Source organism: Melanerpes formicivorus, unplaced genomic scaffold (assembly GCF_026170545.1).
Source record: "Melanerpes formicivorus ecotype bairdi unplaced genomic scaffold, bMelFor1.0.p_v2 SCAF_4, whole genome shotgun sequence".
NCBI lineage: Eukaryota > Metazoa > Chordata > Aves > Piciformes > Picidae > Melanerpes > Melanerpes formicivorus.
Window position 1 is genome coordinate 11346385 of NW_027142356.1, and position 19962 is coordinate 11366346.

The 19962-nt window shown below is 40.2% G+C and overlaps 1 protein-coding gene across 6 annotated transcripts in view; it reads right to left on the reverse strand.

Annotated features, from left to right (window-relative positions):
• Nucleotides 1-406: 406 nt before the first annotated feature.
• Nucleotides 407-19962, reverse strand: part of FAM149A (family with sequence similarity 149 member A) — a 35969-nt gene continuing 16413 nt past the window's right edge. For 2 of the 6 annotated variants that reach the window (XM_068136920.1, XM_068136924.1), the window contains exons 3-14: nucleotides 18469-18601; nucleotides 16268-16410; nucleotides 11855-11980; nucleotides 11520-11696; nucleotides 10210-10400; nucleotides 8651-8805; nucleotides 7373-7476; nucleotides 7064-7291; nucleotides 6633-6753; nucleotides 5755-5880; nucleotides 5295-5373; nucleotides 407-4141 (exon numbers count right to left, since the gene is read on the reverse strand). In XM_068136920.1, the coding sequence (XP_067993021.1) occupies nucleotides 4068-4141; nucleotides 5295-5373; nucleotides 5755-5880; nucleotides 6633-6753; nucleotides 7064-7291; nucleotides 7373-7476; nucleotides 8651-8805; nucleotides 10210-10400; nucleotides 11520-11696; nucleotides 11855-11980; nucleotides 16268-16410; nucleotides 18469-18601 (1657 nt within the window). In that variant the 3' untranslated portion in view covers nucleotides 407-4067. Of the gene's footprint in view, nucleotides 4142-5285; nucleotides 5374-5754; nucleotides 5881-6632; nucleotides 6754-7063; nucleotides 7292-7372; nucleotides 7477-8650; nucleotides 8806-10209; nucleotides 10404-11519; nucleotides 11697-11854; nucleotides 11981-16267; nucleotides 16411-18468; nucleotides 18602-19962 lie in introns of all 6 variants that reach the window. The other 4 variants (XM_068136919.1, XM_068136922.1, XM_068136923.1 and 1 more) reach the window with 3 other exon arrangements.

Here is a 19962-nt window from a genome sequence, read left to right on the forward strand (position 1 = left end):
TCTTTTTGCTGTTTTGGGAAGGATGGATTTTCTCAGTATCAATGGGAACACCATTTTTTCCATACAGAACTGCCCCAGTGCTCTCTGACACAATGCCTGATACAGAGTTGCCTTTCTTCGGTTGGGCTGATGGCTTCAAGAGTTTAAACAATCCAGAACCCATGCAAACCCATGATCAAGAGCAGCACTTCAAGTTACACTGATACATCTTGTCTCATAAGGCCTTTACTGATCTCACTGTTGAATGCTCAGTTACAGACTGAAGGATACCAGCAACACCTGTCTGTGGTGGGTTGAAAATTCCCCCCAACAAAAAATTGCCAGACCAGCTCAGTTTGAAGCAAATGAAGCTATATTTACAAGCAAAACTACAATCTGAAATATGGACTGCAATGAATATGTACAAAATATACAACATTTACACATATTTATAAACAGCACAAGAACTACCCTGGACAAAAATAGGGGGTTAACAACAGCTTCCCCCTCCCTGCTCCCTTCCTTCCCCACGGTACATGGGACAAGAGAAGAATGGAGAAAAGCAGAGTCACTTGTTAGTACCTAGCTACAAGAAGAATGCATTCAAGGTCAGCAATAGTTAAGCAAAAGCCAGCTACTCTCTGCCAGCGTGAAGGAAGCCAAAAAGAAAAAATAGTGTTAGTGTAGAAAACTAACCTTATGTTGGTTTTCAGACAAACAGAATTATTTAGAACTTAACAGTATATTCCTTTTTACACCCAATGGTAATTTATTTACATTCTATCACTTTCCATTCAAGATCTGTGGAAAATTTTCCAGGCATAGCCTAGAAAGCTATGCACCTGTGTCACAACTTGTAAAGTGCTTGGGGAGGAGTGGTGTCATACCCACCATATACCCTGCTCCCCTTCCTGCCTCAGGAGGATCCAGGGTCTCTTCTCACTGCTGCAGGACTATTTAGTGCCTGCTCCTCAACACCTCCAATGCTCAGAAACATTGTGGTCAAAGAGATGTTCAGTGAAAAGACAGCATGGTTCACACTCAGTTTGAAAAACTTCACCCCCTAAATATACCACAAAAGCTTCTTATATCCATAGACACATTTCTCCTGTCTTGTAGCAAAGCTGACTGCACTGGCACTTTTAATAAACCAACAATCAGCATACAAAACAACCAAGATATGAAACACGTATCAAGAACTCAGAGTATCAGTAGTTTACTAATGGCTGATGACCCTTGGCAGCAGAGGGGAGTAAATTTTGGAACTTTGCTCCTGCAGTCTCCCAGCAGACACCACCATAAATCCTGACAATTGCATTTTTGTGCACAGTAAACAGCTGGAAATGAACTTTGTTACTCTCACCACTACTTGCAATAGATTGTGACAGAAAGTAGCAGATACATACCCTGTCTTGCAAACACAGAAGGCAAGTTACAGTCACAGGCCCTCTCTTTTGTTCAGGTGACATCCAAGGAAAGAAGCAAGCAAGTAGGATTAAGAGGCTCACCTTTTGTATTTGTAAAATGGAGATTAGCTTGCTGTTTATTGCCTTCATGGAGCAAATAAATAGATGAAGTGATTATTTGTGATTCTGAGCCCAAACCCTGTGTTTCTAACTGCTGGTAACTCCTTCTGCAGGGGAAAAAAAAGAGAAAGAGAAAAAAAAGAACAGCACAACAGCAGGGGCAGGGTGAAAAGCCACATGGAAAGCAATAAGGAACACTGCAGAACAAACATTGTAAAATCCTGCCAATGGCTGACAATGGTGACGCTGCTAACAAAAGGCAGAAGCTACACTGGAGTGAGATGTAAAAGATATACCCAAGAGAAAAAGAAATTGTAAGTCTGGCACCTCTAAGGCCTAATCATGTCATTGAGACATGCAACCATTACAAACCTTGGAGGATGTTCTGTAGAAAGGAGTTTTCTGCTAGATTGCAATCAGAATTCATTTTTCACCCAGACAACTATTTGCTCAGTGTTGGATTTCAACAGCACTCCTGTGGTTAGTGAATCTTTGCTTATGTTTATTCACCTCTGTGTCAAGAAAAAAGCATACACCCAAGCTGGATGGCCACAACCCACCCCAAAGTCACATGCAGTTATTCTGCCCAATGTTCTGTGGTTTGTCTAGAGCCCACAGGGCCTCCTCCTTGACTTGCCAAACTCCAGCAAGTCTAAAGAAAGCATTTAGCAGCTTGGTAAACATTGAAGAAAACAAGCCAGAGGTCACAGAGCATGAATAAAAGGGGCAGTTTAGGATCTGGAAGAACTTGTGATGGTGGGTCACAGAAACACACAGTACTGCAAATCTGCACTCTTGCACTGTGGCATATTTGGTGTTCAGCATTCACTCTAGGAAATTCACTGTCCACATCTCATGTGCCTGCATAATAACACAGTCATAGCTATACAGCCTGCACTTCAGAAAATACCAGAGGGTGAAGCACTCTTCACTGTGTTGCTCCTGCTTCTGCTGTTACAGAATCAAACCAGTGGACATTTATCTTTTCATTTGTCATTGTAAGATCTGGGTTGCCATAAAGTTCCACAGGGCATGGACACCTCCTGCCAGTTTCTCTGCATTCTTGTGTCAACATCTACATGTCATACAGGAGGAAGCCCTCATGGGAGCAAGAGTGTATTTTGGACTCACTGTTGAAGACAACTTAAAGGGGAATTTTGATTATGTCATTTTCCACCTGAGATTTCTGAAGAAACTGCACCAAATTGACCTCAATGGTATGAAAGCAACCAGACACTATACCACAATACCACCAGTGAATAAACATGTTGCAGCCAAAGAAAAATAGTAAGCCAAGAAAGTGATTTACAGATGCTTTCATTTACTTAAAAGAATGCAGTGCTCAATGACCATTTACAAAACCCAGAAATCTGATTAACAGTACAGATATAAAACATGTATTGCAAATGCTTTGCCTTGGATTACTATTCATAAAAAGTAAGGGTTAGTTCCCAGGTAGGAGAAATGGATTCTCTTCTTACCTGCAGAATTTGGGCAAATAATTAAGTTTTTCTTCTCTTCCCCTCCTTCAGCTGTTCAACCTCATCTACTGTCTCTCTGATGGAAGGGATAATCCCTGACTGTGAAGGCACACTGTACTCATAGCCACGGACCTATCAGGGCTGTGATATGTGGACAGAATGCAATCTCAGTCTCCTCTTTGATCATCCCACCTGGATCTACACTAAGAGGTATGAAATAATGCTTTCATCCCTTAAGTATATCTTTTCATGTTGAAACTTTGAAGGCTTGGATATTTCAAAATATTATTAATTTGTACAATAACAGCCATTATTTCATAAGAAATCTCAACAAGTGTGAGCATCCTACCAACTTATCAGCATGCTGGTTCAATTGCTCAGCATCTATAATCATGGTTGGCCTGGCAGGGAAAATATTACATCCTGTAAACAAAGTTTATCCCAGCAGTTCTCATAGTTACTGATGATTGGAACAGCGTAAGTAGAAGCAATGAATGAATTCTATCCCAAAATAATTAAAGGAAGAAGAAAAAGTAGGGACAGGCAATACTTACAAGAGACCAACTGCAATAAGCAGACAGACTTAAAAATGGAGAAATGTTAAAAGAGCATCTAAAGAGGAAATACCTCTGTTTAAAAGTATGAATTTTATATATAAATTATGTTTGGATAGAATAGAACATCTGTAACACTGAGGAAACATGAAAAAGTGGGAATAAGTCACCATAGCCTAAATATAACTGACTTGCTTCTACAGGTAGAGTAGCAATTCCCTAAGGAAAGGCATAAAAAGCAGGAATGCCAGAGAAGAAAGTGCGGCAGCAGCATCTTGACTCAGAAAATAGAGCAGACATCTCAACCGTTTATTTCCTTTTGCTGCAATTTTTATTTTAACCTCTGGCCAAATAGCTTAAAAAAAAAAAAAAAAAAAAAAAAGGCAATACAGGCATCCTGAGGATTGCAAGGCTTAGTGAAACCAGCACACTGCACATGTCCTCTGTTACATGAGACACTAGCTGGCAAATTTAGCACATTGGTCCTCTGTTCACTGCAGGGGCTTTCTCGTTCTTCTTAGTGTGTGTTAAGAAGAAATCTGAAATCTCTTCCTTGATGTTGGAGTATTTCTCTGAAAGGATCTGTAGTAATGCTGTGAGCCTAGAAAAGATTAAACATTTTTGTTAACATGTTTGTTTGTTAACATTAACATGTTTGTTAATTTTGGTAGACACTCCACGATTATTGACAGACTGAGGGAGTTGGGGCTGTTCAGTCTGCAGAAGAGAAGGCTCCGAGGTGACCTAATTGTGGCCTTCCAGTATCTGAAGGGGGCCTACAAGAAGGCTGGGTAGGGACTTCTCAGGATATCAGGTAGTGATAGGACTAGGGGGAATGGAGTGAAGCTGGAGGTGGAGAGATTCAGGCTGGATGTGAGGAAGTAGTTCTTCACCATCAGAGTGGTGAAACCCTGGAATGGGTTGTCCAGGGAGGTGGTTGAGGCCCCATCCCTGGAGGTGTTTAAGACCAGGCTGGATAAGGCTCTGGCCACCCTGATCTAGTGTGAGGTGTCCCTGCCCATGGCAGGGGGGTTGGAACGAGATGATCCTTGTGGTCCCTTCCAACCCTGACTGATTCTATGATTCTATGTATGAGTTACTTTCATCAGCCTGCTCAGATCAGTGTTTGCTAAGCTGCCCTTATCATACCACCTTTTATATAAATATGTCAGTTGGATAATACTTCAGTTCAAGGGAACATCCTAAAAAATCAAGGTTACATACAAGCACCCAGATACCTCAGGAACTAGCTTTTTTGTAATAATGGAACTAAATAAGACACATAATGCCAAAAAAGAAAGCAGCCTTATAGATTGCAAATCAGTATTACTGGGTTTATTTTAAATTTAAGAGAGTTTATACTTACGTTAAAAATATTCATTTCCAATTTTATTTTTCCCCCCATAAAAGGTTTACTAACTTGGTGAATTTATATTTGGGGCTAAACCAAAATTTGTATCATGAAACAGTTCACAAGCATGTATTTCTGTTGCTTGCTACTCTAGCAGCTGCAAAACATCTCGCCTTTACACCACACAGTATTGCATAATTGTAAATATGCAGAAATCTTTGAAAAGACAAAAAATAATAATCAAACCTAGTATGAGGGTGAATCCTCTTTTTTCCTACCACATCATAACAAGGAACTTCAAAGCTCCCAAGATCCTGCCAAACACACCTGTTCTGCATGACTATACCGTGGGTTAACAGTTTGGTTGGCCTTTTGCCTTCCAAGTGATTCTTACTTTGCCTACCAATTAAAGATCTTTGACCTGTCCCTCTGTGGTTAGGAAAATCCATGGGAGTCAGTGATCTTTTCTGAGGTGTGTCTGTCTGCAAAAAGAAAAGACATACTATTAGCTAGTATGTATGTTAATCTACTACAGCTTTTATGATCTAGTCTAGCAGAATGGGTCCTACCAACTTGCAATGCTCCCTGCAGCATTACAACTACACTCTTCTAATGCCCATCCTTAAAGGAACTGCTTGATGCATTAGACTTGAAAAAAACCAACTTCCTCATATACTAGTCCTGCTTTCCAAGGTCCCACATCCTCCCAAATGTTTTTGATATCCTCCTTTCTACAGGTAGCAGGGATCCCTGTACATCAGAATTTAGAAGAGTCTCAGTACATGAGACTTTCTGTAGAGAAACAGTGGGCATGAATGGAAATTTCTTCACTTTTTCATGTTTCTGCTTACATTGTAACATACCCTGAATGCATGAGTTGTGTTGGGCCTTGAAATTTGATCAATCACAGTTCTTTCTCTGAGTGGCTGAAGCTCTGTACTGCCAGGCACTGCACTTGACACTCTGCTATGACCGTATCGTCCTCGATGCTGAATTAGAATTAAAAACAGTATTAAGAGAATGCAGTAACTGAAATTGTTATAATAATAATTTATCCATTGCCATAAAAAAACATTAGGAGAAGAATGTTTTCACTAACCAAAAGCACTGATTTGAAGTAACTTAGGTAATTTTCAAACAGATTTGAGACTGTTCCCTAATATTAGTCTGTAATCTCCAAAGATTTATATTAAAGTAACAGTAACAGACTTTACATGTGTCTCAATCACAAATATTATTCAGAAGCAGAATAATGTCAACATGCCAATTTACTTTAATTTGGTAACTTATTACCTCTCTATCCTTCAAAAACAGGCCAGTATCAGAAAGATTTCTCTTTTCAGCATCCTTTTCTACTTCAGTCAGTATAATTTTCTACTTCCTATAACCAAACATTAGTGAATAAAACATTGAAAAGCGCTATTTAAATCCAGATGCATGTAATTTCAAAGCTACTGCCTGTTGGTTTGTTGGTTGGTTTCTCTTTTTTTTTTAAGAACCAGACCTTTCTGTTGTCAGAGAAAAGTCTTTCCACCATGACTCTTTTGTTGTCTGAGGTTATGCACTGGCTTCTCTCACAGTCTAATAGTAACCCAGTGTAACACTCAATAGCATGTTAAGACCATGCATTCAATACAAACAAAACCAAACTGTAGAACTGCCTATTTCAACCACTGACACAGAGCAATTTACTTGTAAGTAGCTTGAAGTTTTTCACCTGTACAAATTGAACACAACTTACAGAGCTTAGTTGCAGCCGAGGTACTGAAAGACACTGTTCAACAGCCCCTGAGTTTATTGGTGGCAACTTGTTCCGGGTTGTAGATGCACAAACAGAAGATAAATGATCTAAGCTGGCAACCCTGTGGAATGTTAAGGGTTCCTCTGTCAGGAAAACTTGTAACTTCTTCACTGAAGTAATATGAAATTATTAAGCACTACATTTCTTTATAGAACTCAACTACAGAAAATAACAACACCTAATATAGCAAGGAAAATAACAAAACAAATGCCCCTCTTCAAAAAAACCACAGTTCTGCTTGCTTGGTTTTTCTCTATGAATTCTAGAATTAATAAATCTCAGGGTAGTTAACAAGCACTTTGTAAAATCCTTCACTGGTGAAATTTCAGTAAAGTTCTGAGCAAAGCAAAGAATAAAATGAAAAGACTCACAATTTAGTCCCCCTAAGGATTTCATCATTGTACATATTAGGAGCTTTTGAGGAGAGTTGGTCAGAAGTGAGAGAAGGCAACCTACGATGGCTTGGTAGCTTCCTAGAAGATGCCAGCAGTACCCGAGATGATGACAGAACACTCTTATCAGCAATTCTCCCCAGCCTAGTATGCACTGAATTTGGAGCACAGGAGCCAATGTTATACTGTTTGTCTTCTTGCTCATTCCTAAGGAAAAAAGAGAAAAATGGGATAAGGAATGAGGATGAAGAAAATGCCAATACTAAAACTGTCAATATCAAAACCTACTGTATTTTTTCTACTGTGGCAACATGCCTCTGTTGGAGTGGTTTTGCTTGAATTGTCATCACACCATTCAAGTCACTACAAAAGTTGCTGGAGAAATGACGAGCCTAGTAAAAGCAACAAATACAAATTAATCTTTAGTTTTTCTGAAGGAAGACCTCAAAAAAGCACATAAAGAGGTATTTTACTTGCTGCTCAGAAAATTTGCTGTTAACACGATTCAGTAGAACTCTCCATAGTAGATAGGGCAAGGATGTTGCTTTGCTTATTTTAAGCAGATTCTTACAAACAGAACTTGGGTAATTTAGCTACTGAATTGCAACTCAATTTGTAAATGTAAGTTTCAGTCAAAGCTGGAGTTCAATTTGATGAAGTTTCCATTTTTCCCCCAGCACAATCCAGTCCAGAGGAACAGAGCCTGAGCATTACTTATGTAAGCATTTTACAACTTCTGGCTGCTGGGACCACTACAAAACCAAACACACCAACAGGGAACGCCAAGACTGCTGTGCTATCTCTTCCATGTTCCTCATGTTTCTACCCAACAAGCATGCAAAAAAGCCAGACAGAAGAGAATGAAGTTGCTTGAACTGAATAGAGAAAGATAGGAGAAGCAAAGACAAAAAAACCCAACCAGTTAAACAAACAAAAAACAATCAGCAAAACCCAAAGAAAATTCCCTACCAAACAGAAGCTGTGGCCAGAAAAGAAGTAAGTTGCAAAACAGGACTAATGGGACAAAAGGAGGAGACAGCAAGCAGGACAGAAAAGGACACGTCATCCACACAAACATGAGTTTCTGTAACAACCAAGTAAGGCCTAGTGCCAGCATGCTGCAGAATGTACTACTGCAGAGTGTCCTTTTACAAGGGGCAAAGGAAATGAAAATGAATGAGAGTCTGAAATTCACAGGGTTGCAAGTAAAGCACCTCCCTGCAGTCCAGAGAAGAGTCTAATTTGCTTTCTTAATCCTACCAAGAGGAAATGACTGGACCACTTATAAAAGCAGAATTAATTTTCTAAGGATGGAATACAGTCCAAGAAGTGTTTCTTTGTAAATGAACTTCAGCAAAATCTCAGTGGTAAACAGCACTAGGAACCACCAAAGAAGGATAGTGAAAAAGAAATGCACATTCATTAAATCTGCATTTAAAATTACTTGGACATGCTAAATGGTATCAAAAAACAAAGCAACAAAAAAGGCTCTTTTCTAGCTTCAACCAGGACTCTGTTCAAGGTTAGCAGAATAGAGAACACTATTTGATGTAAAGTTATTTTCACCTGTGAGGAAACAAAGTGAGACCCAAAAGATACAGTTCGGGCTTGAGAGCCTCTGGAAAGAGGAACGCTCCCAGCATCTGTGGCAAGACGAATAACTGGTAAATGTGGCAGTTTTGCTGTAACAGTTTTCAGTTTTTCCACCTGTTTGTCACATTCTGCACAACAGAAAAAAAAAAAGGGGGGGGGGGGGGGGGAGACAAAGGAAGTAATAGGTATTTTATATGTTTACCAACCATCATTTGTTGAGATTCAAACAATATTACACTTTGCAGTTAAAAATTTTAAGTGTCCACGACATTTAAAAATCCAGCACAGATGATGATTTTCTGAAAACACTCCTGTATGCTTTCTCTGCCATTGATTAACAAGTTGGTCTACATAGGTAGAGTGGGAGAAGGGTGTTTAAGAAAATACTTCTATGACTCTGGGCATGTTATTTAAAAATTTGCAGAGATTTGTTTTTTAAAGCAGAAAAAAAATACTGAAAAAGTCTATCAAGTCTAGCTTTACCTGACAGCAGCTATACACTGTTTTACTTTAGGTATATATTACCATCTTATTTCTATTATATACTCCAATTCTTCTACCTTCATAACTGAAGTATTTTGGTTAGCAATCTACTTGTCCTAAGCTTATGCCTTAAAAGGGCATACCTATCATCTATAAAAAACTATCAAAACACCTATCAAAAAACTGCTAAGCTTTCTTCCCTAAACTATAATATTGAGCTAAGCAATCCATCCATAGTGTGGAAAGCCCTTTAATATTTCAGTAGCACCTGAAATGTTAAGTTCTGATGTTGAAAATATTCCAAGTAATTTTGCCATTTCTTACTTTGCTGTACACTTACATTTGAGGTTGAATGTAACTTACACTTAAGGTTGAATGCAACCTACATTTGAGGTAATTTCCAAAACTCACCCCTACCCTACATATTCTTCTGTCACTGACTTTTTAAAACACATTGAAAGAAGAACCGAAATCTTTCTCAGCCTCCAAAAGACAACACAAGTACAGTAAATAGAATTTCACTTATAGTTAATTCTCCTAGCCTTTGCTTTTCCTCACTAAAGTCTACATGCATACAAAGATAAAATTACATGCATCACCATTTCTTCATCCTGTATTAAACTCATGACCTACTCTGCACTGTCAGCAAGACTGTCTGTCCCACTTTAACAATCTGACTGCCTAAGGGTTCTTTATGTTACCAAAGCTCAAATAATGAGGACTAGAGACTTTGATTCCTAGGTTCCAGATTCAGACCAAGTCAGTGGTGATCCCTGCTAAAAGCATCAGTTTGCATCCCAGACCAGTGATAAGATTATTATTTTTTTAAGCATGCCCTCTCACATAAAACTCCCACAAAATTAGCAGGACTGTTTTTATTTTAGGTGTGTGCATGTGTGCACTTTATTAGGTGCTGTATCACCAACACAGTTATCTTAAAATAACCAGATTCTCCAAGCTCTATTTAAGGAGAATAAAAAATATCTATAAATAAATCATCACTTTTCTGAGTTTGAGTCAATAAATAATGTATCTGAAAATTGCAATACCTGGGATACTAACTTCCCAATTTTTTTTAATTAGTTCCTCCAATATTCCAATTACATTGCTCCAGATACAATCAAATACTTCAGAAACCACAGCATCTTTGATACAGGCATCAGGAGAAACAGGGGGAATGCCACGCTTGCTCCTCTTCTCAGCAAGACGCATTTTCTTTTGTTCCCAGTCCTCATCATCACTGCTAAAGGAAGCAAATTCAAATGAATTCCTATGGGTACTGACTTTTCCCCCGCTCCTTCTAATACATTGAATGAATAGAAATGTTATGTATGAAAGAAAAACCAATTTGATTTAGATCACGAAAACGTTCAAATTCAAATGCACAGAGTGCCTCTGGGAAAAGAACCTATCACATAGTTATAACGATTTCCTCTGTGTGCGAGTGAAAAATTTAGAAGTTCAGTCAGGGCATTGCAACAGAGTGATCTGCAGCTCTTGAAGGAACATTTTCATATGTGGCATTTAGTCACCTGAGAATAAATTCTACGATTTTTACCAGAATATAAGAGAATTAATATCTGCTGCATTTGGCAGCAGGACGATCACATAGAACATTCTTTTTTATCACATCCTGTGTACCTGCATATAGCTGGAGTACTCCATTACTGATCAAAGACAAACAACTTCAAAAGATTTCAACAACCTGACAGGAATAGCAGAGCTCCTAACCTTACATTCACCCCATTCCCTCCCATCACCATGTGGACAGTTATTTTTTTTGTTTTTATAAATTCTTTCCTCTCCCTTCCTACCTAGGGTAGCAACATTTTCTAATCTGGCCTTCTACGACACAGTACTCAGGAAGAAAGTATTAACCATCAGATTTCATTCTGAGGAAATGCAATTTTTTTGAGGTTACAAGGCTGATCTCAAATTCATAGAGGTTTCTACTACTTTCCTTTCTCTTCTCAACCACTTCTTCCTCAGACTTGACTGCAAACTTAAGTATAACTGAGACTTGGCTGAATGATCCAACTCACAAAATGGCCAATCTTTTTGCATATCAGGCTTTGTAATGCCTAATGTTTTAATTATGAAGAACAAGGTATTTCAGAACTGAAGGAAACAAAATACCAAGGAGGCACAAAGGAGAGAAACCCTTTCTCAGTGAAGACTCTCTCCCAGATTAGTTTTGCTTACTTAACAAAATGAAGAGAGAAGAATGCTAAGAGAATTATTAAAAACCAAACCCCTCTCAAAAAAGCAGCCATCCAGGCCTTCTCTTTCAGGAACCCTGAGAGGGTTCACTGATATTTTTTCATTTTATTATTAAAACATAAATATATATCTTATTTACAGCTCCTTGTTGTCAAAGGCAAGATATTCTTCTATTTTTCCATCCACATCATAGATTTCTTCCTCCAGGAATGAATACATGGATGAGTCAGAGTCAGAAATCCTAGTGGAACTTGGATCCGGGGATTTATGTATTGGAGATGGTGTTGGGATCAATTTAGAGCCTGAAATACAGAGCCTGAAAAAAACATATCAACAAAATGAGCATCCAATATTGCAAGAAAGAACAAAGTTCATATTTAATTATGCTGAAATCTTTCAGTAACACAAAAGAAACATTTGGATGTATTTCTGAAGAGGGAAAACCAAGAAGTAAATTTTAAAAAACTAACATACTGCTTTATATTACTAGTACATTCATGGAGGTCAGATAAGCACACAGTGTCCACACAGGTATCACTTCTGCTCTGAAAATGCTGAAAGCCTTCATCCTTTGGCAGTAAGAGCTGTTTTCCCAGAACCCTGAATAAAAACAAGAGAATAAGCAGTATCTTAGATGGAAATCCACTCCATATGAAACTACAAAGAGTAGAAATGCCTGCAAACAATAGGCAATGCAAAAGCATACCTCACATTTCCTTTGTAATAGATTACCACTGCCTAGTAGTCAAGTCATTAGAAGTTACAATGATTTACACAAGATGAGATTGTATCTTGTAAATTTTAAGAGCAAATAGTCAAGCTCAGTAGATTGTTCTAAGGGCAGATAAAGCAAAATTGGTTTCTTTCCTAACAAAACGGCCTAAGACACGTTTTTAAATGGATGGAGAAGACAAATAGACAAACATCTGCTATAACTTCACTTACACAACCCCAGATGGATGGAAGTAGAAGACCTAACCTAAAATGTTTACATGGATAGTTAGGGTTAAAATTAACATTCATAAAAAGCACAGACTCCAGAATGCATAATGTGGCGAGGCAGAGAGGAAAGGTAAAAACAACTCTATTTAAATAAACAGAAGTATATTTGAAGTAAGTTCTGAACACAATAAAGGTTAATAATAATCCTTGCTTCTGGAACTGTTTTCATTAGAATTCCCAAGGGATGTCAAAAGATCGCTTCAGGGATCTGCTAGCCAAAGTGTCATGGGACAAAGCCCTGGAGGGAAGAGGGACCCAGGACAGCTGGTCAGTATTCAAGGACCACCTCCTCTGTGTCCAGGAGCTCTGTGTACCAACAAAGAGAAAAGCAGGTAAGAATGCTAGGAGGCCTGCCTGGATGGGCAAGGAGCTACTGGACACACTATTACTTAAAAGGAAACTCTACAGGAAGTGGAGGGAAGGACAGGTAGAACAGGGGGAATATAAGGAAGCTGCCCGAGCAGCAAGAGTCCTGGTTAGGAAAGCCAAAGCAGAGTTTGAATTGAATCTAGCCAGGGAGATTAAAGGGAATACTAAGAACTTTTACAGGTATATTAATGGGAAGAAGAAGACTAGGGAAGGTGTGGGCCCCCTCAGAAAGGAAAATGGTGACATGGTCACATGTGATGAGGAAAAGGCTGAGGTACTTAATAACTTCTTTACCTCAGTCTTCACTGCAAGGGCCTCTAGCCACACTCCTGATGTTATGGAAGTCAAAGCCAGGGACAGGGAGGAAGAACTGCCCATTGTAAGTGCAGATCAGGTTCGTGATCATCTGAAGAACCTGAAAGTGTTCAAGTCCATGGGACCCGATGGGTTACACCCACGGGTACTGAGAGAACTGGCAGATGAGGTTGCTAAACCCCTCTCTATTATCTTTCAAAAGTCCTGGCAGTCTGGTGAAGTCCCCACAGACTGGAAAAGGGGAAACATTGCCCCCATCTTCAAAAAGGGCAAGAAGGAGGAACCAGGGAACTACAGGCCAGTCAGTCTCACCTCTGTGCCTGGAAAGATCATGGAACAGATCCTCCTGGAGTCACTACTCGCTCAGAAGAATAGTGAAGAGGTGATTGGGAACAGTCAGCATGGCTTTGCCAAGGGCAAATCCTGCCTGACCAACCTGGTGGCCTTCTATGAGCAGGTGACAAAATTAATAGATGAGGGGCGAGCAACTGATGTCGTTTACCTGGACCTGAGCAAAGCCTTCGACACTGTCCCACACCACATCCTGGTCTCCAAACTGGTGACACATGGGTTTGATGGGTGGACCACTAGATGGATAAGGAACTGGCTTGATGGCCGCACCCAAAGAGTGGCTGTCAATGGCTCCATGTCCCAGTGGAGGCCAGTGACAAGTGGAGTCCCTCAGGGATCAGTCCTGGGACCTGTCTTATTCAACATCTTTGTGGGTGACATGGACAGTGGCATTGAGTGCACCCTCAGCAAGTTTGCTGATGACACCAAGCTGTGTGGTGCAGCAGACACGCTGGAGGGAAGGGAGGCCATCCAGAGGGACCTTGACAGGCTGGAGAGGTGGGCACAAGCCAACCTCATGAGTTTCAACAAGAGCAAGTGCAGGGTCCTGCATCTGGGTCGAGGCAATCCCAGGCACAAATACAGGCTGGGCAGTGACTGGCTGGAGGGTAGCCCTGAGGAGAGAGACTTGGGGGTGCTGGTGGACAAAAAGCTCAACATGAGCTCTCAGTGTGCACTTGCAGCCCGCAAAGCCAATCAGATCCTGGGCTGCATCAGGAGAAGTGTGGCTAGCAGGTCGAGGGAGGTGATCCTCCCCCTCTACTCAGCCCTGGTGAGACCCCACCTGGAGTACTGTGTCCAGTTCTGGAGCCCCTATTACAAGAGGGATGTGGAGGTGCTGGAACGAGTCCAGAGAAGGGCCACGAGGATGATCAGAGGGCTGGAGCACCTCTCCTATGAGGGCAGACTGAAGGAGTTGGGGCTGTTCAGTCTGCAGAAGAGAAGGCTCCGAGGAGACCTAATTGTCGCCTTCCAGTATCTGAAGGGGGCCTACAGGAAGGCTGGGGAAGGACTTCTCAGGATATCAGGTAGTGATAGGACTAGGGGGAATGGAATGAAGCTGGAGGTGGAGAGATTCAGGCTGGATGTGAGGAGGAGGTTCTTCACCATGAGAGTGGTGAAACCCTGGAATGTGTTGTCCAGGGAGGTGGTCGAGGCCCCGTCCCTGGGGGTGTTTAAGAGCAGGCTGGATGAGGCTCTGTCCAGCCTGATCTAGTGTGGGGTGTCCCTGCCCATGGTAGGGGGGTTGGAACTAGATGATCCTTGTGGTCCCTTCCAACCCTGAATGAAACTATGAAACTATGAAACTATGAAACTTCCTAATAGCAGCTGAAGTTCAGACTCACCTGAACACATTTCCTTGAGGCTACCTTTCACAAAACAGTCACATGAAATTCTAAGCAACAGCTATTTTCACTTTTTGTCAGCCAAGAACAGAAAGCCTTCTCTTTAAACAGACCTCATCTTTCTCTTGTTGATGACAGTTCTCAAGTATATTTATTCCCACACAATCAGCTAAGTATTCATGTAACATAGCTGTTTTACAAACAATAAAAAAAATCACGACCAGCAAGTTCCTTGAAGCACAACTCTCAGAAATAAATCTAGCATCCCAGAAACTGTTCATTTGAATAACTAGTCAATACAAACTGAATTGTAAGGCTTAAGCTTAAAAATGAGAATAAGTTTGGGTTTTCTAAAATCACAGATGTACCACATCCCTTAGTACCAAACAATTTTAAAAAGCAAACAAACAAAAAAGCCCAACCAGCTCTTGCTCCCAGATTTTCTCAGTTTGCTTTCAACCTCTTGGACTAGGCTGGCACTAACAGCACTACATTTGAATCAAAAAATAGTAACCACTGAGAATCACTTAAAAGACTTTTCAACTAGAGAAAGGACTCTGAAAATATAGTGAAATGACTTAGTATTTTGAATGTATTCCACCATACAAAAACCTGTGTCCTTTTTATGCATCGTCTATTCATCTCTACAGTACCTAAAAAAGGCAAGACATGCTAATGAAAACTGCCTCAGATTTATTAATTACCTCTTGCTCCTGAAAAAGTGTGGTAAGTTTTGCTAGTCGATTTTAATTTATATTTACTAGTAACAAGCCTCTAAAAAATTACCTGAAAGTATGGAAAGCATACAGCTGTTGACAGCATTCTTTTTAATGGTGTTAACAAACTATTGTCCAGAAGACAGACAGGTGTAGGTTTATTTTTAAAATAGCTTAGAGTCACCACATCTCACTATGAATGACATGTCATCACTTATGAAGGCAGGACAGTACAACACAGTGCAATGCTGACATCTGTCCCTTGTGTAGTAAGAAGCAGATGTCAGGCTGCTCAGACATTTTTGCATACTATTTTTATTAATCATGTATGCATCCTCCTATCTGTTTAACTAATTAGTGCCAGGTTAATTGTCACACAATGTTCCACATTGATTTACACAGCCTAGGAAGACATAACACTCATGCAGTATGTATTAAGCATGTTGGTACTTTCATTTTATATTTATTTTTTAGGGGAATCAATAAAAGAATCAATATTTGCTTCCTTGGAATTTCATGGTATGTCTTCCCTTACAGTAAAAACAAATGTTTCTTTATAAAGATATATTCCTTAATTAGAGAAAGTCATTATGAAAATGGTGCATTATTTACTCATTACATCCTGCTAAACTAACTGCCTCCAGTCAGTGTGTTAAGCAAAACAGTGCATTAGCTGCTAGTGCACCCCCAGGGATTCAGATTTAAATGCAAAAACATTACTGAGACAATATATCAAAAGCAGTTCATACAAGGATATCCCAAAAATCTAAACAATTAAGTCTTCTTACCTTATATGAGGAAATTGTTCACTCCAGTCTGCACATTCTGCCTGCAGGCTCTGAGTTTGGGAGGTCACCTTTCCTTCAAACAGCAATTCATCAATCTCCCAAAGTAACTGATGCACTCTCTGTGTGTTGGCTCTATCAAATTCCTACATATTATAACAGTAACAGTTGCTAGCAAATATGCATACATATTTATATTAATGCCCACAATATCTAAAGAACACAACAACTTGGGACAGATCTGGCTGAGTATCTCAAAATGGATCTTTAGACTACCTACTTGGGAGACACAGTTTATATGCCTCAGTGCAAAGCAAAGCCAATACCAACAACCCAAGTGACTAGCCTGAGCAAGGTGATTTAGCAAAAACAAATTAAGAGCTGCCTAGGATTAGCCAAAAGAAAATACCAGTTATAAGGTGTCTAGACAGCCGCCTAAACATGAGCCAGCAGTGTACCCAGGTGGCCAAGAGGGCCAATGGCATCCTGGCCTGCATTAGGAATAGTGTGGCCAGCAGGAGCAGGGAAGTCATTGTGCCCCTGGACTCTGCATTGGTTAGGCCACACCTTGAGTACTGTGTCCAGTTCTGGGCCCCTCAGTTTAAGAACGACATCGAGACACTTGAACTTGTCCAGAGAAGGGCAACAAGGCTGGGGAGAGGCGTTGAGCACAAGCCCTATGAGGAAAGGCTGAGGGAGCTGGGATTGTTTGGCGTGGAGAAGAGGAGGCTCAGGGGTGACCTCATTGCCCTCTGCAACTACATGAAGGGTGGTTGTAGCCAGGAAGGGGTTAGTCTCTTCTCTCTAGCAACCAGCACCAGAACAAGAGGACACAGTCTCAAGCTGCACCAGGGGACGTTTAGGCTCAAGGTAAGGAGAAAGTTCTTCACGGAGAGAGTCATTCGTCATTGGAATGGGGTGCCCAGGGAGGTGATGGAGTCACCGTCCCTGGAGGTGTTGAAGAGAGGACTGGACGTGGCACTTGGTGCCATGGTCTAGTCATGAAGTCTGTGGTGAGAGGTTGGACTCGATGATCTTTGAGGTGTCTTCCAACCTTGGTGATACTGTGATACTGTGACTCCTGCCTCTCTCCCGGCTCCAACAGGGAGTGAAGTATGCACACTACACCTCTGGGACCTACAGCACCAAAGCTCCCTAATTTTTTGAGCAGTACTTTTCCTGTCTGAGTAAAACAGCCCTTCTTGCATGTCAGCCTGGTGGTTATGAAACAGCTCTCAACGCGAAGCTGCAACTCAGTGCAACCAGAATCAGCTGAATATAGTGACATATTGAAGTAACAGGAAAGAGCCTGACTTTATCCAGTAATGTGAAAATAAGCTCCTGGCTGGAGCATGTTCATAGTGGTATTTGGTTACTTGGACACCTTGAAATATTGAAAAAAGTGCTAATACTCATGGCTGAAACCCTATCTGTTCACCTCCAGATGAGTGCCCAACCACACCACGCTACAAAAGGGATCACATGTAAAAGGAGTGGGAAAATAATTCCCCCTCAGGTTACTGTATGATCCAAGGTTAGGCTTTTTCCAGGAGGGCTGGCAGCAACAGATGGGTTTCCTTAAAAGTTGGGATATTATGCAAAAGATATGTCAGAACTACCACTGACAGCCACAGATGGACTCCTCAATTGAAGGTGGTAGTGACTGCAGTACTTTTGCATTTATTCAGTATTGCCAGTCTGCATCAGGCAAACCTCAGAGGTCAGCCTCCCTAATGGGCTTAACCTTTCCCAGTATCATCTACAGAAGACAACTGAGCTTAGGAAAAAGCTAATTATTTACTCACACTGGGACATTTACATGCATGCTCATGAATGTAGTTTATGACTCAAAACATTTGAGAACAGTGCAGTTTAGAGGCTATGCATTATGCACTGTTAGAAAACACATAGCTTATCACTCTCTTGAACTCAGAGAGCTAAGCCTATCTTCTTTGGTAACACAGGTTTGTTTTCTCCAAATGTCATTATTTCCTATTTTGTTTAGTTACACATCAGCTGTACTGGAATCAACCTGAAAACAAGAACCATTTTTAAAATATTCAATTAGTAAGTTTACTCATTAGGTTACAATGAATGAAAGTGGTTAACTTCTACAGAACATAGCTGCATGTCTTTTTTCTGTAAAAATTAATCTATTCTACCATATATAGATAAAGTGTACTGTAAAAGCTTCTCTGACATACATCATCCCTCCAGGAGTAAACTGAGCTTCTTTCAGTAGACAGACCAGTAGTATAGCTGTTTATTCCAGACCAAGAATTATTCAGCTCCGTGGGGGTTGTACAGCCACTAGATGAAAATGATGGAAGTGTTTCACTGTGAAAAATCCACAAATTAGAATGAGTAACATAATGGGGTTTGGTATACACATCTAAAAAATAATGCAACTAGTCACAAGAATGAACACTGATACTTATTCCAGTCACGTGCAAGATACCTAGAACATGCTGCTAAAAGTCAATATGACTGCAAATGTATGCTTTTATGTAGAGTGAAATGACTTCATGCTCCTGTTTGCATCATTCATTGCCTTAAAGGTGATTCCTTCCACAGCATTATGCTTTTATATGTATGTATATCACTGCAATTGTAAGGGCATTCTAGAGTATATCCATGGATATATACACACATACCAATCATTCCACCTCTATCAATTCTTTTGTTTTCTCCATTTCAGCTAATGGGCACAACAAAACTACACATTAAAGATAACAAAAGTCTTCTTTAAGTCTATTAGAAGCTATCACAAGAAAATAGTACAAAACACCACAGCTTCTCCGCAAATGTCTGAAACATCATTGAGTTACCCATCTTTTATGCTGTTAAATTTGGTGCACTTTAAACCTTGAGCTCCGGGATTCCAGCTGTTGGAAAGCTCTAGTTGGTCTCCAAAAGTTACCACCACCCTGGGTTGCAGTGAAAAGCAAGGGCAGTAAGACATACAGGCCAGACAAATCCTAACTAGTGCCAAATGGAATAAAATTTGTAAGAAGTTAACTGACCTGCAATGCTGGTAAGCATTACTTGCATTTAACTATGAAATCTGACTTCCCTTTAACCATCACTGGAGGTGTTTAAGAGACTGGATGGGGCACTTGGTGCCATGGTTTAGCTGATTAGATAGTGTTGGGTGATAGGTTGTACTCAATGATCTTGAAGGTCTTTTCCAACCTGGCTAATTCTCTATTCTATTCTATTCTATTCTATTCAAGGCTTAATCAGAGCCCTTCACTGTGCTTTTAGAACATGCAAACCCACAACAGAAAATGGAAGTTCAAACTTTCTCAGCAATGGTTTTGATCAATTTACACCCTGCGTTGTGTGTAATCTGCACACTGCTATATGTACAGAGGAATTACTCTGCTGGCAGAAGCAGAAAACGCAGCAATATATTCTAAGCAGCAAGCATAACTCAAAAGTAGTATATAAATTACAGAAGGCAACAATGACAGGTGTATTTTCTTAATTAAACTGCTGTATACAGAAGCTTGAACACAGTTATTTCGGCTGATTAAAGTGCTCTTTGGCTTGCAGATTTAAATAATATCTGGTTAAATTCTTCAATAGTTGTCATCCATGAGAATGACCACATACATGACTACTGAAAACAAAAACCAGTCTTTAAATAACTAAGCCAAGAGCCCATTAATGAGGTACTATTTCAGAAATTCTATGAA